Raw genomic sequence first — 18089 nt, forward strand, 5'->3', positions numbered from 1 at the left:
AAAGTTACTATTAGGCTGCCGTCACACTAGCAGTATTTGGTCAGTATTTCACATCAGTATTTGTAAGCCAAAACCAGGAGTGGGTCAAAATTACAGACCTGGTGACATGTTTCTATTATACTTTTCCTCTGTTTGTTCCACTCCTGGGTTTGGCTTACACATACTGATGTAAAATACCGACCACATACCGATAGTGTGACCGCCGCCTTAGAAAAAGATTGCCAGGACCCTGGTCCAGCATCCATGTTAATACTCAGTGGGACCTGGGTCACGATCAGTGCGAACTTTGAATGCCGGCATCCTGGGCGTCTATTGTCAGTACTGACGTCATGATATCATGCAGGCTTAGTAATCACAAGAGACGCCCAGGATGCCGGCGTGCGAGTGCTGGCTGAACAAGTTGGCCCTGGTCTTGCTGCCTTGGAGTACTGATGTAAATGCCAAGCCAGGGTCCTGCAAATCTTTTTGTTAAACTCTAGTTAATATGAAAAATATCTACAGTATATCACTTTACAAGTACTGTCCTTGTGACCCCTCTACCGTGCATGTCACAGACACATGCAGACAGGGTGTGCACTATCCCTACACATAGTCTCTAATGTTAAGATGAGCAATTGCTTGATCGCGTCCTGTTTACACTAAACAATTAACTACTTCCACTGCCCAAGTACAAATGTCCGTCTTTTGCTTTGTGTCTAGCACTTCATATGAGAGACCACTTATCAAACCTGCTGGAACCATCTCTAAATATCCTTGACATCATTTTCATGACACACACATATACAAATATACATACAGACGATACAAATATGTGATGAGCCACAACATTAAAACCTCCTTGACTGCTCTGAACCTTTAGGGCCATTGATTCAACAAAACCTTTGACAATGTCCCGTGGTGTCTGACACTAGCAGCGAATTCTTTAAAGATGTGGTCTGAAACTAATATTGATTTTCATTCTAAATGTCCGGTAATTTATTTTAATAATAAACCATATAAGAAAAAATATTGTAATTAAAAGGTCCATACACTTTACCTGCTTTATTTATTGTTTCACCTATTTTAGTTTTGATGACACTTCATTTGACAATCCCCAGTGCATGCTGGGATACTCAAATGGGACACCATCAGGTGGTAGAACCTTGAACCCACCTTGAAACGAGGGAATCATCAGTGATGTTCATTTCAGGGGCTCGGCTAGTCCTTGCTGCACTTACGGTAGCATGTATCGGTTGCCAAATGCTCAGTACAAGATCCCTTCTTACTGTGCAGTATTCTGTGCTGTATGTTTCGGGGACGGGGCTGGTCTCTGCTCGCTGGGTTAGCTTCTTACAATGCACACTGACAGTGCACTCTGTTGCCAGCTCGTCACTCCTAATTAGAGCCGGCAAGGGAGCGCATTGTCACTGTGCACTGAGAAAAATATAAAGCACTTAGATTAGAAAACAAAGTGTAGGGATTTTTTACTTAAACTATATTAGAAAAACTATTATATTATTAAAATAACTAGACATTTTGGATGAAAATCAATATTAGTTTTGGATCACCCCTTTAAAAAGACATTCTCAAATTTTGGAGTGGTTTCTCATCCGTGAGATAGGGAATAACTTCATTATTGCTGGGGGTCCTAATGCTGGGACCCTTTCAGATTTCAAGAACTTCATTACCAAGTCTCAATGGTGAGATGATCGATTAAGACCGTATGTGTCAGTGTATCAAGATAACCAATGCTATTCAGTCACCTGTCAGTGGTTTTAATGTTATAGCTGATCAGTGAATATTGCAAAATGACACGACAAAATAATGAAGAACACGATATTACATATACAATATTGTTCCACATTATACACATTCATAAATTTGTTAATATTGAGAATATGGAATCTTTCTAAGGAACTTACTTTCTAGGGAAAAAGGCTTGAACTTCAGAGGCAGCAATGTTTCATTACCATAAGAACTATTTAATCTGTGGAGAAGCCTACTTAGGAAACACGACCTCAGAAAAGGCTTAGATGATTTACATGATATACATGTATAGAATTCTTGTTCAGGATAAGGAGTGAGAATTTTCCCTATTAGAACAGATTGATTCATGCTTTTTTTTTTGCCTTGATAATAATTTACCCAAGCATTGCATCTTCTCTTCATTCATATTCCCTCCCAACCTATGGTTGACCTTGATCGACCTTTTTTAAACTTTACTAACTACTGTATGTCACTTACAAAAAAGATGTTTTCCTATGTGGGAACGCTCATTTTAACCTTAGGTTACCTTTATTTAAATGAAAAATGTCATGAGGATTAAATCCAGCATTGACATCGTATGCAAATGAGCTGCAGGTGTTTCGGGGTGGCACGTTGGTAGCTATCCTGCCCACCTTCTCTATTCCCCACTCTCTGGATCAGGATCAGAAATAGGCAAGTCATAGGACCATCATATAGGGAGCACCCTCCTCCCTGACATATTTGTACAAGAATGCATCTGGGAAGCATAGAATCTCATGAGTGATCCAATATTGGCTATGGTATTGGGGGAAATTGACCTTCAACTCAGATTTGCCTGTGTCGGGCTGGAAAAAGGAGAAAAAGAGGACCATGGCTATACTTTCCATCTTTCAAGATGAGGTTAGTTTGGTTTGAATTTTTTTCAATTTAACAATGGTTGGAGGGCTAGTGGATCATATAGATATAATAGGTATCAAGTCCCTTGAGTATCAGTTGTTTTTATATATGTTTAACAGACCTTGGGAATGTAAAGGGAATCTGTCAGTAGGATCAAACCTCCTAAGCCGTCTATATGGGCATGTAGGTCATAGAAAGTTGAGTAAAAAAATACATTGATAACTGGGACTTGATATCTTATTCTAGAGAAATCCACATTTGTTTTATATGTAAATGAGTTAAGATCAATGAGCAGGACATAGATCTCCCCGAACTGCCTCCAGAATTTATTTTAAATGAAATGGTGTATTACCAGTATGAGACATGTAATGACTAACAGTCTGTCCCCTGATCTATATGTATCACACTGGTAATGCCCCCTTTCATTTATAATAAGCTCCGGAGGCATTTATCAGGGAGACCTATGTTGGCCCATAGATTTGAAACGTGATGCTTGTTCAAACGCACCTGTGACAAGTAATATGTGTGGGCAATATGAAAATCACACCTGAAACCAGATAAAAATGGAAGAAGTTCACCCGAAGTAACCCGATGTTTACCCTGGTTACAAGCGAACGCATCGCTGGATCGGTGTCACACACACCGATCCAGCGATGACATCGGGAGATCCAGCCACAAAATAAAGTTCCAAACGATCTGCTATGACGTACGATTCTCAGCGGGGTCCCTGATCGCTGCTGCGTGTCAGACACAGCGATATCATATGGATATCGCTGGAATGTCACGGATCGTACCGTCGTATCGACCAAAGTGCCACTGTGAGACGGTACCCTAATATCAGCTTCTTCTAGGAGGCTAAGGAGTGATATTAATCACTTACGGCTTGCACACACTGACAAGTTTTCCTCATCCAGTGTTCTGGAATACAGCAAAGGTGAGAATGGGGCTGAAATCTGGTTCTTGAGATTAGTGTCTCTTTATGTGCCCACATGTACAGTATATGTAGATATGTATACACTATGTGGAGAAGAATATCTGCACTTCAGCACATTACACCAACAGAAGCTGTTATGACATCCCATCTTCAATCCAAAGGCATTAATATGGAGTCGCTCTCCATTTTGAGCTAAAACAGCTGCATTCTTCTGGGAAGGAGTTCTTCAACATTTTGGAATGTGTCCATTGGAATTTTTGACCCTTTACCCAGGAGATCATTGTCCAGACAGTGATGTTGGACAAGAACCTTGCTCACAATCTCCATTCTAGTTCATTTCCAAGGTGTTTAAAGGGGTTGTCCGTTCAAAACCGATAAGTCTGCAGTCAGTCACTCTATGTGTCTGCAGACTTATGCAGCGCACAGATTCGCCAGTTTCAGACCAGGGAATGGATGGTATATAGGAGTTATACATACCCCCAGCCAGTGGGCACCGCCTTCCTCTCCGTACACTTGTATGAAGTGAGACAGTGCCCTCTAGTTGACCAACTGGCCATCTGCGTCACTTGTCGGGCGTGGCCTCGGCTCCATATAAGTGTATGGAGCGAGGCTGCACCCACTGACCGGGGGTATGTAAAACTCATACATAAAGAAAAGAATGTCCAGCTTCACCGACTATGACTATGTCATGATTAAGGGAGCTTAGTCTCCAGAAACGCGTTGAGATTCTTACCCATATGGCTTGTGCTGAAGTCTGTATCCTCTATGCTCAATAGTATGTGAATAAAGAAAACTCTTTTTTACGGATTCGGTGAAGCTGGACATTCTTTTCTTTTTGGACTCTATACGCCTGAAGACAGCGGGTCCGTGCTCCCGAGGATTGGTTTATACATCACGGGTGAGCTGGTTTATATTTCTTCTTTCAAACTCATACATACCCTCCGTTTCTGGGTCAGAAACCGGAGAATCCCTGCAGTTCATAAGTCTGCAATCACACAGAGTGACTGTAAAATTATCGGTTTTGACTGGACAACCCCTTTAAGGGGGTTGAGGTCAGGGTTCTGTGTGGACCAGAGAAGTTTTTAAACACCAAACTGACCCATTCATGCCTTTATGGACCTTACTTTGTGCAGTGGGGCATGCTGAAACAGAAATGTGCCTTCTCTACACTGTTTCCACAAAGCTGGAGGCTACAATAGTCCAAAATGTCTTGGTAAGATAGAGTATTACAGGTCACTAGGAGTAAGTGGCCTAGGAAAACCTCTGAAAAACAGCCCCATAGTATTATCTCTCCTCCACCAAACTTTACAATTGGCACAATGCAGGCAGGCAGGTAACGGTTTCCTGTCATTTGCCCAACCCAAACTCATCCATCAAACTGCCAGATAGAGACGTGTCATGCATCACTCCACGGAACACATTTTCAATGCTCCAGAGTATAGTGGTGGCATGATTTATACCACTTTATCCGACGCTTTGCATTGTGCTTGATGGTGTAAGGCTTGCATGCGGCTTCAAAGCCATAGAATCCCATTCCATGAAGCTCATAACACACATACTAAGAAGTTTGGGCACTGCAGTGATGGAGTCAGCAGAACGTTGATGACGTTTCTGTATTATGCACCACAAAACACATCAATCCCGCTGTGTAATTTTACATGGTCTGATAGCTTGCGGCTAATTGTTCTCTGTCATAATAACTTACACTTTTCAATAACCTTTTCTTTATTCACTTGAAATTTGTGTTCAGTGGAGGATAAAAACATCAGCAATAACAGAAAATAAAATGTGATATCAACGCGTTTCTGGTGACCAAGCACCCTTAGTCATGACTAAGAGGCGAACTGTATGAGTTGGAGCTGGATTTGGATTTTATAGACCAATGGGACAATGGGACTGAATACAAAAACTGAATTTAATGATTCATTTTATGAATCTCAATATTCACCGTGTTCCAATTTATTATGCAAATTGGATTTAAGTGTCATAAAGATTTAATTGCTTTGTTTTTCAAATAAACTAATGGATGGTATTGTGTCTCAGGGCTCAATGGATCACTGAAATCAATCTTAAAACACATGTGATAATTAGTTTTCCAGGTGATTCTAATTAAAGGAAAACTACTTAAAAATGATGTCCCACATTATTAAGCAGGCCACAGGTTTCAAGCAATACTGGAAATAAAAAGGATCTCTCTGCTGCTGAAAAGCATTAAATATTGCAATGCCTTGGACAATGTATGAAAACATTAGATATTTCACAAAAACTTAAGAGTGATCATCATACTGTGAAGAGATTTGTGACTGAAACAGAGCACAGACAGAGTTCATGCAGATAAAGGCATAATGAGGAAGGTTTCTGCCAGACAAATTCATTGGATTAAGAGAGCAGCAGCTAAAATACCATTACAAAGCAGCAAACAGTTATTTGAAGCTGCTGGTGCCTCTGGAGTCCCTCGAACCTCAAGGTGTAGGATCCTTCAAAGGCTTGCTGTGGTGCATAAACCTACTGTTCGGCCACCCCTAAACAGTGTTCACAAGCAGAAACGGTTGCAGTGGGCCCAGACATACATGAAGACTAATTTTCAAACAGTCTTGTTTACTGATGAGTGTCGAGCAACCCTGGATGGTCCAGATGGATGGAGTAGTGGATGGTTGGTGGATGGCCACCATGTCCCAACAAGGCTGCGACGTCAGCAAGGAGGTGGAGGAGTCATGTTTTGGGCCGGAATCATGGGGAAACAGTTGGTAGGGCCATTTAAGGTTCCTGAACGTGTGAAAATTACCTCTGCAAAGTATATAGCGTTTTTGACTGACAACTTTGTTCCATGGTCTAAAAAGTAGAAACGTGCCTTCAGGAGAAAAATCATCTTCATGCATGACAATGCACCATCTCATAATGCAAAGAAAACCTCTGAGTCATTGGCTGCTATGGGCATAAAAGGAGATAAACTCATGGTGTGGCCACCATCTTCCCCTGACCTCTACCCTATAGAGAACCTTTAGAGGATCATCATGCAAAAGATCTATGAGGGTGGGAGGCAGTTCACATCAAAACAGCAGCTCTGGGAGGGAAGAAATACAAGCAGAAACTCTCCAAAAACTCACAAGTTCAATGGATGCAAGAATTGTGAAGGTGATATCTAGGAAGGGTTCCAATGTTAACATGTAACTTGGCCTGTTAGGATGTTTTGGAGTTAAATAGCTTTTTGTTCAGTGAATGTGACCTCCTAATGCAGCAAATTCCACAAATGAGCATTTTCAGTTCTTTAAAACATATCAAATGTTTACAAATTCTACTGTGCCTAATAATTTGGAACAGTGCATTTTGAGTTTTTACTCCTTTTGGAGATTATACTGTTATCATTGTGAGGTTTCTTCAATAAAATTCGATGTATACTCTAACGGGTGATGACTTTTATTAGACTGACTGTCATTTGCATCGACCATTTAGGAAAATCCGAGAAAAATGTCATTTGCATAATAATTTGGAACACGGTGTAGTGAATATACATATACCATGCTAGGAATATACCATACATCCATGAAGTAGACTGATACAAATAATTTAGATAATCCTACCTTCATGTCTAAGACCTGAGGACCCTACTACAGATTTTTAATTGGGGCCCATTTAAGATACACCTCAACCTTGAATTATTCAGGTAATTTTGCCATGTGCCCTCAGTGGTTAATTTACAGGAACAGCATAATAGTAATTAGGATTAATAACTTTTTGTGTAATTACAGTTTTATCTAAAGATCCATCGGAAAGGCTGAAAAAAGAGCACAAGCTCAGTTATTCACAAGACCATACACTGATGATTAATAGAGCAGTGCTAATGTCGTCGGTCACTGGAGACAAACTTCCATCGGAGGTGACATATTGCTCTATAATGGGCACCACCAACGTATCCCCATTACAAAACCCAAATAAAGAATAAGTATAAATGTAGTTACCGTCTCCTTCTTTGTACAATATCGATGGGCCTGTTGACTGCACACGGTGACCCATACACGTGCCCATTGAATATCTTATGTCCTCCATAGTCCATAGGAGCCAGGAACCCACAGTTTGTAGGTAAACTCATATCCAGGCTTAAGCTTTCAGGGCTAGATGGTCCTTAAACATCCAGAGTGTCGAAATATAAGATACCATGCAGGGTTGTCAGAGTTAATTATGGCCCATTGAAAACATCCTTTAACCCTCCCTTTAAAATATATTCCCATTATTAGAAGTGGCCAGGAATACAAGGAGCAGAATATCACGCCTGGTTTTCCTATGGAGAGGATAGACAGTAGTCAATATTTGATTTCCTCTTCAGGAAGATTATTTTTTCATGGTTTCCAGAGTCTGTTTCTCGACAAACAATAGGAGGAGATTCCAACTTTATGTTTCCAAAAATACTTTGTCACCTAAGCATCTGCCATACGGTAACCCAATTCAGTTGAACCGGACCCTCCAGAAAAGGAATATCCAGAATAAGGCAAACTGCAGATTCTGCAAGTATCCTTCAGCTTACGTCTGTCTGCGTTACCTTGGTGAACAGGTTTAGGCAGATGTAAAAGAGAATGTGAATTATAATTCCAAAAATAGTAGACGTCAGCAGCACAAAACTCGCAATGTCCTCCTCTCATGTGAAAGCAAGGAGGCTTCCAAGTGTTGCCTGTAGGATCAGTGACAGCTGGGAAAGAGTGCAGTGAAGAAATGCTCCCTCAGCTGTGATGTCACCGTCACTCTACTCCGTAACGGGGAGGGCCTCACTCCAGCTCTGACAGGATGGCTCTCTAAAGAGCCAGCCCTTAGGTCAAGCACCATGCTTCTTCACATTAACATCCACAGAGGTTCAGAGTAATAGCAGCTTTCATTACTGGCTTGATTTATTTTCTTGCACTTTTTATCTTCTGTGATGCTTAAAAATCGTGAATATTAAAATGATTTGAACAAATGATGTACACCAGAGTTCGAAGTTGACTCGTCCTGAATAGATCCCAGATGCCCTTAGTCTATAGTACAGAACCAGGCTCAGGAGGAGAGATGATTTGGGGAGAACTGAAGTTTGAGTCGAATTTCCTGAAATTCACGGTTCCAAGAGAATTCAAAAACGTTTCTGTTCGGTTGCCAAAAAAATAAATAAGTTGTCCAGCACAATTCCTTACACTGGTGTAGCATCAGAGAGCAGCCCAAAGCACGGTCTTCCCTATAATGGCCTGCAGCTATGACAGCACATGGTCTATCCCAGTGTATGAAGAGGATTTCCATACCTTGTACGATGGTGGCCAGTACCTAGGTTATCAGAGATCATCAGGTCCCAATGGAGCACAGCCGGGTGCCGGACTGGCAACCTGTATGGCTGTATCTCCAGCACCAACCAGTAAATGGACTATACAGATCATATTCTCTCTATACTTACAAAAACCAAGTGTGTTATGCACATATTTTAGACACTCACTAGTAATGTGATTCACTGCAAATTTATTCAAGGCAACTCAAATTTTGGGATAAAATTTGGCAAAGCCCATAAATTTGAATTTCAAACGATCGGTTCATCTTTACTCAGGAGCCATTCACTCGATGCTCTGTCCCATCTGTCAAATTGCGGTATCTGGCAGCCGACTGCAATGTCCAGGAGGGCAACAGGCTGCTGCTGCCCTCTAGTGTCCAAAGAGCACATGCACCATTACTGTGCTGCCAAGGGGAGCATGTCATGTTGCACACTACAGCTGCCTGGTTCTGTATCTTGTCCGTACCTGCATTTTCCCTGAATCCTCCCTCCTCACCTGGTCTATTACCTGCATGGTCACATTAGGTATGACTGAGTATTCTTGGATAGGGATTGTGCAGGGTCTCTGTAGGTACGTAGGGGTACATAGGCATGATGCTACGTGGAAGGGAATGTACTGTGGGGTATCAAACTATATGGGGGACACTATAGGGGCATTATACTGCGTGTTGGGGGCACTATGAAAAAGGTACCATACTGAGAGGGACATACAGTATTTCTTGTTGGAGTCATTTAAAGGTCTGAGTGAGGTTAGCACTGGCTTGGCATCATGAGGAAACACAGAGCCGTCAAGCAAGAAGTAACTCACCCAATCTGATCTCCCAAAATAAGATTTTTCCTGATTCGTCATTTGTGACTTATCAAAAACTCACAAATTTTGTTGCAAAATATACTCCGTTCCCACCCCCTGGAGTGATTTTATGCACACCAGATATTTTTTAAGCACATTTTGCCACATTTTACTGGAACATGCAAGTTTCTGCACTAAAAAAATGCAACTGTTAGGGTATGTGCACACGCTGCGGATTTTGCTGCGGTTTCCCATGCATTTACAGTACCATGTAAAGCTATGGGAAATGAAATCCGCAGTGCACATGCTGCGGAAAAAAACGAGCGGAAACGCAGCGGTTTATATTCCGCAGCATGTCAATTCTTTGTGCGGATTCCGCAGCGGGTTTACACCTGCTCCAATAGAAATCTGCAGGTGAAAACCCGCAGAGGAAACCGCAATAGAAACCGCGATAAATCCGCAGTAAAAACCGCAGCGGTTTTATCAAATCCGCTGCGGAAAATTCCACAATGGAATCCGCAGTGTGTGCACAAGCCCTTAAAGACAAAAATAAAAGAACATTTTTTTTTATTTTGGACAAAATTCGTAATCCTTTTGCTCCATTTTTACGAATTTGGAGCTAAAATTTCACCAAATAGCACAAGACAAAAAAAGGATAAATGATTAAAAAAAATTGCAAATAACAAATTAGGACCTTTGCTTTGCAAAAATGTGCTCTGGAATTAGGAGTGGTTATAAGTAAGACAGGTGGCACCTGACGACAATGTACATTTCGTCAACTCTTTCTTAATACTTTAGTAGAATATTATTTAGCGTGTTTATGAACAATAAATATAGAAACAGTATATTTTAGGTTTAGAGTCTCTTTAAATTAACTCCTCGTGCACATACAGTAATAAATCTGTCATTGATAAATAAAGGTGTCCTGGACTTTAGTCCTTTTCGCTCTGCAGTTTATTGAACTCTTAAAGCTAGAGTTTAGACAAGTTTATGGTTAAAAAGCTTTCATTATCTCTTGCATCTTTATTATTATACTACTACTGTATGTCTATTATTAGCGATTAGCATGGTATATTTTATATAGGAAAAGTGCAGAAAACATGGAAACAAATTCTTCTGGTACTAAAAAGATAGCTAAACTCTGACCCCAGGATCAAGTCCAGAGAGAAAAAGTGTGGAGAAAAGATTATCACCCTGACATGATGAGTCAATAAATCACTATACTTTGGAGTTTTGGAGTGCTGCCTTCATCTTTTTTTTGGATATAATGAGGTTTGCTTTTGCCTGGTAGGTCTTTGAACCCATTGATAATTTTTTTTACATTGCTAGTGCTGCACCTATATTTTGCTATGTACAGTATATGTTTACTGGTATATTTATGTTTAATTCTACTTTTACTAAATGTTAAAGAAACCAAACTGATGTTGTATATTTTTTAACCCCTTTCAATTTTCTGTTTTTTGCTTTTCGTTTTTCGCTTCCCTTCTTCCCAGAGCCATAACTTTTTTATATTTCTGTCAATATTGCCATGTGAGGGCTTGTTTTTTGATGGACAAGTTGTACTTTTGAACGACACCATTAATTTTACCATGTCGTGTACTGGAAAACTGGGAAAAAATTCCAATTGCAGTGAAATTCCAAACAAGTGCAATTCCACATTTTTGTTACCATGTTCACTAAATGCTAAAACACACCTGCCATTATGATTCTCCAGGTCAACCGTCATGCTGTAGCACAAGTGCTCCTGGCCGATCATGCATAGTGCAGTCTCTCTCAGCAGTCTCCCTGCCACCATAGCTCTGATTTGCCTCCACCTCTATCATTGAGTGTATTCTACTGTAGATTTAGAATGCACTCTATTCTTCTGTGCACTCTATGCTCCTATTCAGTAGTCTGTCAGTCCAATTTTATTCCCTGCCATCTACATCAGCATAGCTGCATGTGTATTTTTACATCTTTGATCTATTAACTTGTTTCATGCAGAGAGCAACAGTCCTGCACTTTGCTCTGTAATAACTTGGCACTACAAAGTTTACACAAGCAGGACTGAGCTGTTTGATGCCTGCTTTTGACATATCAGTGATGGGAAACTGGATATGACGCTTTGTCGATGTATATGGCAAAAAATAATCTTCTGCCATACGCATCAACAAAGCAGCATTTGCAGTTTCACATCACTGACGTTTCAGCAGTGTTCATCAAACACAGCTAAGCCATTCTAGTATCTGCTCTGGTAGCAGGCAGAGCAGGGTCTAGGACTGTTGATTTCTGCTTGAAACCAGCTAACAGATCGATGCTGTAAAAACACACGTGCAGCTATGTTGATATAATTAGCAGAAGAGAAAATCCTTCATGCAGAGATGGGTAAAGGATCATACATTACACAGGAAAATAGAGTGTATTTTGAACATACATTAGCTTGATGATCTGCCAAATATCTGTGGTGGATGCAGCTGAGCATAGTACTGTACATCAGAGCTGTGTTGTAAGCCTGTGCTACTTTATACATTTATCAGTCAGTTCACTTCCAGCACAGTCATCAACTCAGAGAGGTGTGTCAGCGATGTGAAACTGGAAGCATGGAGGGGTAAAAAAGACACAAAGGACCAAGAAAAAATAGAATCTTAATGGTGCCTTCCGCACGGATTGATTGACAAAATAAATAAAAACTACTCCCCTAGACCTGTTCTCCTGAAGCACTTCTTTGGTCTGCGCTGTGTGCAGACTGAGGCTCCCTGCAGCAGGTAATGTCGTAGCGCCTACTTGGCTGAATGGTGGAGCAGGGAGATGATGGCTACGTGTTTCTCCATTGTGTTCAACTATATCTACAACCTGAGAATGCCAAAATAGGGATACCAGGCGGGTGACTGTGCCCCTCAAGTCATGGGCCTCATAGAGCGCCGCATGGTCTGCCCCTATCAGAGATACATCACTAGTAATGAGCATCCTTCTTGTTGGCTGTTGTGAACACACAAAGAATTATCAGGTTTACAACCGTTTGGTTGGATCTCATGGACTAGCCTTTACTATAGTTTTAAGGGTTTGTCTGGTTAAAACCAGTTATCCAAAGGAGAGGTGATAACTTATTGATCGGTGGGGCTCCAACAGCTAAAACCCGCACTGATGGGCAGAACAGAGAACTTTTATTTCCGAATGGAGCAGGAGTGCACATGCTCGACCACCGCTCCATTCATTCCCTATGGGGCTGGCATGCGCCATGCTCAACTTTTTCTGGCAGCCTTGTAGAAAACAAATAGTGACATTCGAGCATCCAACCAGCTGCTCCATACTTGAACAGATATAAGTTCCCAGTCCTTCCGATCGGTTTGGGTCCCAGCAGTCAAAGCCCCATGATCAATTAGTTAGCAACTATCCAGTGGACAGGGGATGACTTGTTTTACCCAAACAACCCCATTAACATTTTTTGAACTAAGTGTAACTGACAATTATTTTTAAAATCTTCTGAGAGTGGCACTAATATCATAGCGATGTAGATTTGATTTTCTGACCAAATCACGGCATCTCCTTCACTTCAGCTGCCATAAAATGTGCTCATACAAGTAAAAGGGTGCCAGTGTTTACAAATGGAAGATATAATAGCGCCATCTACTGCCCTCTTTAGGGAACTTCCTCCAAAATGTGGCAGACTTGGCTATAGATGTTGCTTAAATAAAAAGTACTCTATGTAATATGGAAAATTCTCCAAAGTTGGAAACTTTATAGAAAACTTCCCTTGGGGAAATGAATTTGCTGAAAATCGCACCCAGTATCTCCTATCTTTAGACTATTGTACATTACACCATTCTTGGGAAATGTGGGGCACAAGTTACAGAATGTTCTGCGCTACGGAGTGCACCTTGCAATGGATATTAGAGAGTTCCGATTACCATATTTTTTTTTCTCTTGTGTATTTCAGCTTCTATGGAGCAGCCTGTGGGAATTTTATGTCTTGTATTTTAGATTGCACTGATTTCCAAACTCACCCTCCCCAGGTCCACCGCTGAGTCTCTGTCCCAGTGTCTGGAATTGGTGTGGCAGCCAATTAGCTCTAAGTGGGGGCTGTTCCATGCTCACTGATTGGATGCCACGCCATGACATCATCAGCACTGCAGCTCAATAACACACAATGAGAGCAGCTGTGGAGACTCTGCTCTGAACCTGGGGAGGGCGAGTAAGCGCAGTTTGTGTTTTTTCTTTATAACAAATTGCATTTTAAATGGGACAACTACTACAGTTTATGTTTCCGTGCAGCATTTTTGCAGATTTGTTTTTTTATCTGCAGTTAACAATACAATCCCTAGGAAAACACAGTGGCAATTTAGCATAAAGATGTGCATTTCTGATGTCTTTTTGTGTGTTTTTGTCTTTTATATGTGTTTTCTGATTTATTTTTTTGTTGCGTAGCCTCCTTGATCTCAATGGGGGAAACAATTGCTAAATAATTCAGATCAATAAATACAAGGGGGAAATGAAAAGCGTGAGTTAAACGTTGGTGATTTCATTCACTTTGCAAGTACAGTAAAAAAATTTAATTGTAAGAATTTATGTAACCACTAGAGGGAGCCATAGGTTACTTAATAAATGCATGCTAATAAGATACAATGTAACATCCTAAATGGCAAAATATACAAATCTGGAAACCTCTGGAGAAGGTAATCTGCAGTAAGATGCCAGAAGGGACTGGTTCCATCTTACCAACAGTAAGAACATCAGTAAGATTACTGCTTGCTCTGAAAGGAAGGCATTGTACACGCTTTTGTGGAAGGGCGTTTGACTTGAATAAATAATGTTTTTACTATTATAACCTTGCAGGAATCATATGCTGGTGGTGAATTCTTCATTTTATTGCATGAGATATATCAGTAAGTATTCTTCTGCAGAAACTTTACAAAAACAAGTCAATTTATCTGACTAATTTGTGATGTAATAAATGAAATTATATGATTAGTAGACCTTAGAGCAGTGTTTCCCAAACTCCAGTCCTCACGGACCCCACAGGTCATGTTTTCAGGATTTCCATAGTATTGCACAGGTGATGGAAGTATCATCAAGGCATCAGGAATTGTCTCACCTGTGCAGCACTATGGAAATCCTGAAAACATGACCCGTGGGGTCCGTGAGGACTGGACTTTGGGAAACACTGCCTAAGGCTATGTGCACACGTAGGAAAAGAGGTGCAGAATTTTCTGCACAAAATCCGCATCTCCTGGCAGGATCCGCAGTCGCGTTTTTTATGCGGATTTTGTGCGGTTTTTATGCGGAATTAATGCGGATTTTGTGCAGATTTTCTGCAGATTTTGCCACTGCGGATTTTTATCATGGAGGGGTGCAGAAACGCTGCAGATCCGCACAAAAGAAGTAACATGCACTTCTTCGAAATTCGCAGCATTCCGCACTGATTTTTCCGCACCATCTGCACAGCTTTATTTTAATCCCATCGAATAACATTGTACTGTACATCACAGTGCGGATATGCAGCGTTTCTGCGCGGAAAAATCCACTGCGGATCCGCAGCAAATCCGCATCGTGTGCACATAGCCTTAGAGGATCACAATGAAAGTACAATGTATGTGAGAATTCACGGCTAGCAATTCATAAATGTTTATGACTAACCTCAAAGAAAAGAAATGCAATTCAGAGTGACATTTACATAAGGCAAGTGAGACAAGTAGATGCTGCATTGATGATTTAGAATCATCCAGCAACAAGAGACAGGGAGTGGTTAGCATAGCCCCAGGGGATTCTGGGAAAGTTGTTGTTGTGTCCCGAACCTGCAGGAAGAAGCAGTGTCAGGCTGGAGTTACACACATAGAATAAAAAATCGGTCCGTTTTACACAGAGGTGAATAGCAGAAATGTTCCCTGAACAGTGATCCGTATGACATCCATACGGCGAGATTTTCTCGCCGGCATGCAAAATGGACATATAATGGATCCATGGCCTCAAATATTCGTGAAAACATATACAGTGCCTTGCGAAAGTATTCAGCTCCCTGGAACTTTTCAACATTTTCCCACATATCATGCTTCAAACAGAAAGATACCAAATGTAAATTTTTGGTGAAGAATCAACAACAAGTGGAACACAATTGTGAAGTTGAACGAAATTTATTGGTTAATTTTTTGGGAAATTCAAAAACTGAACAGTGGGGCGTGCAATATTATTCGGCCCCTTTACTTTCAGTGCAGCAAACTCACTCCAGAAGTTCATTGTGGATCTCTGAACGATCCAATGTTGTCCTAAATGCCTAATGATGATAAATATAATCCACCTGTGTGTAATCAAGTCTCCGTATAAATGCATCTGCTCTGTGATAGTCTCAGGGTTCTGTTTGAAGCACAGAGAGCATCAAGAAGACCAAGGAACACAACAGGCAGGTCCGTGATACTGTTGTGGGGAAGTTTAAAGCCGGATTTGGATACAAAATGATTTCCAAAACTTTAAACATCCCAAGGAGCACTGTGCAAGCGATCATATTGAAATGGAAGGAGTATCATACCACTGCAAATCTACCAAGACCCGGCCGTCCCTCTAAACTTTAATCTCAAACAAGGAGAAGACTGATCAGAGATGCATCCAAGAGGCCCATGATCACTCTGGATGAACTGCAGAGATCTACAGCTGAGGTGGGACAGTCTGTCCATAGGACAACAATCAGTCGTACACTGCACAAATCTGGTCTTTATGAAAGAGTGGCAAGAAGAAAGCCATTTCTCAAAGATATCCATAAAAAATGTTGTTTAAAGTTTGCAACAAGCCACCTGAGAGACACACCAAACATGTGGAAGAAGGTGCTCTGGTCAGATGAAACCAAAATCGAACTTTTTGGCAACAATGCCAAACGATATGTTTGGCGTAAAGGCAACACAGCTCATCACCCTGAACACACCATCCCCACTGTCAAACATGGTGGTGGCGGCATCATGGTTTGGGCCTGCTTTTCTTCAGCAGGGACAGGGAAGGGGGTTAAATTTGATGGGAAGATGGATGGAGCCAAATACAGGACTATTCTTGAAGAAACCCTGTTTGAGTCTGAAAAAGACCTGAGACTGGGACGGAGATTTGTCTTCCAACAAGACAATGATCCCAAACATAAAGCAAAATCTACAATGGAATGGTTCACAAATAAACGTATCCAGGTGTTAGAATGACCAAGTCAAAGTCCAGACCTCAATCCAATCGAGAATCTGAAAAGCTGAAAACTGCTGTTCACAAACGATCTCCATCAAACCTCACTGAGCTCAAGCTGTTTGCCAAGGAAGAATGGGCAAGAATTTCAGTCTCTCGATGTACAAAACTGATAGAGACATACCCCAAGCGACTTGCAGCTGTAATCGCAGCAAAAGGTGGCGCAACAAAGTATTAAGTTAAAGGGGACGAATAATATTGCACGCCCCACTTTTCAGTGTTGGAATTTCCACAAAAATGTAAAATAACCAATAAATTTCGTTCAACTTCACAATTGTGTTCCACTTGTTGTTGATTCTTCACCAAAAATTTACATTTGGTATCTTTATGTTTGAAGCAAGATATGTGGGAAAAGGTTGAAACGTTCCAGGGGGCCGAATACTTTCGCAAGGCACTGTATACACTCTCTCTCTCTATATATGCTTCAAAAAATAAAGGGAACACTAAAATCCCACATCCTAGGTATCACTGAATTAAATATTCCAGTTGTAAATCTTTATTCATTACATAGTGGATCTTTATTCATTACTGATCATTTGCCCATGCTGTTAAGTTCACCACGACAGGCGGGGCCAACTACCGCTGATGTCACTGAGCATGCACAGACTCCCCGCCTGACGCGGGTGAACTTGACACCATGGGAAAATGTTCAGTAAGGAATGAATGAAACTTTCCCACGCTAATAAGTTCATGTCTGGTCAGGCGGGGAGTCTGTGCAGGCAGCTTTTCATTCATTCCTCTGTGGTTTACGGTCGGGCCGGTAGCATTAGCACCACTCCCGGTTGAAAACTAATTAACCCCTTGAGATGGATTGCAGCGTGAGACTTGACTGTATGGCGGACAGGTATGGGATATTGTTGCTTTTTTATTTTGTATTTTTTTTATAGAAGAACGAGGGCTTCGCTTGGATTGAGAGTGTAATAAAGATGGAAAACCTGTGTGTTTCATTATTTCATTAAAATACTTTATTCTTAATGTGTGTGTATTTTTGTAACCCATTCATACTATTGGATTAATAATGGATAGGTATCTTATTGACACCTCTCCATTATTAACCAGGCTTAATGTCACATTACAATAGCAAGGTGACATTAACCCCTTATTACCCCATATGCCACTGTTATAGGACAGTGGGAAGAGAGAGGCTAAGTGCCGGGATACAGATGAGCCTTTTCTGCGGTGGCTGGGGGCAAATTTATTTAGCTGGGGGGGCAATAACCATGGTCCCTCTCTAAGCTATTAATATCTGCCCTCAGTCACTGTCTCCTGTC

General features: G+C 41.1%; 1 protein-coding gene across 4 annotated transcripts in view; it reads right to left on the minus strand.

Moving 5' to 3' along the window:
• The window catches only part of PDE4C (phosphodiesterase 4C), a 670949-nt gene that overhangs the window by 133682 nt on the left and 519178 nt on the right, over positions 1–18089 (minus strand). Inside the window, exon 1 of one of the 4 annotated variants that reach the window (XM_077272901.1) lies at positions 7516–8238. The exons of the other annotated variants lie outside the window; for them this stretch is intronic. Within the exon in view, the coding sequence (XP_077129016.1) occupies positions 7516–7646 (131 nt within the window). The 5' untranslated portion in view covers positions 7647–8238. Of the gene's footprint in view, positions 1–7515; positions 8239–18089 lie in introns of those variants that run through there. 4 annotated transcript variants of the gene reach the window in all.

This window comes from Ranitomeya variabilis, chromosome 1, assembly GCF_051348905.1.
Source record: "Ranitomeya variabilis isolate aRanVar5 chromosome 1, aRanVar5.hap1, whole genome shotgun sequence".
Lineage (NCBI taxonomy): Eukaryota > Metazoa > Chordata > Amphibia > Anura > Dendrobatidae > Ranitomeya > Ranitomeya variabilis.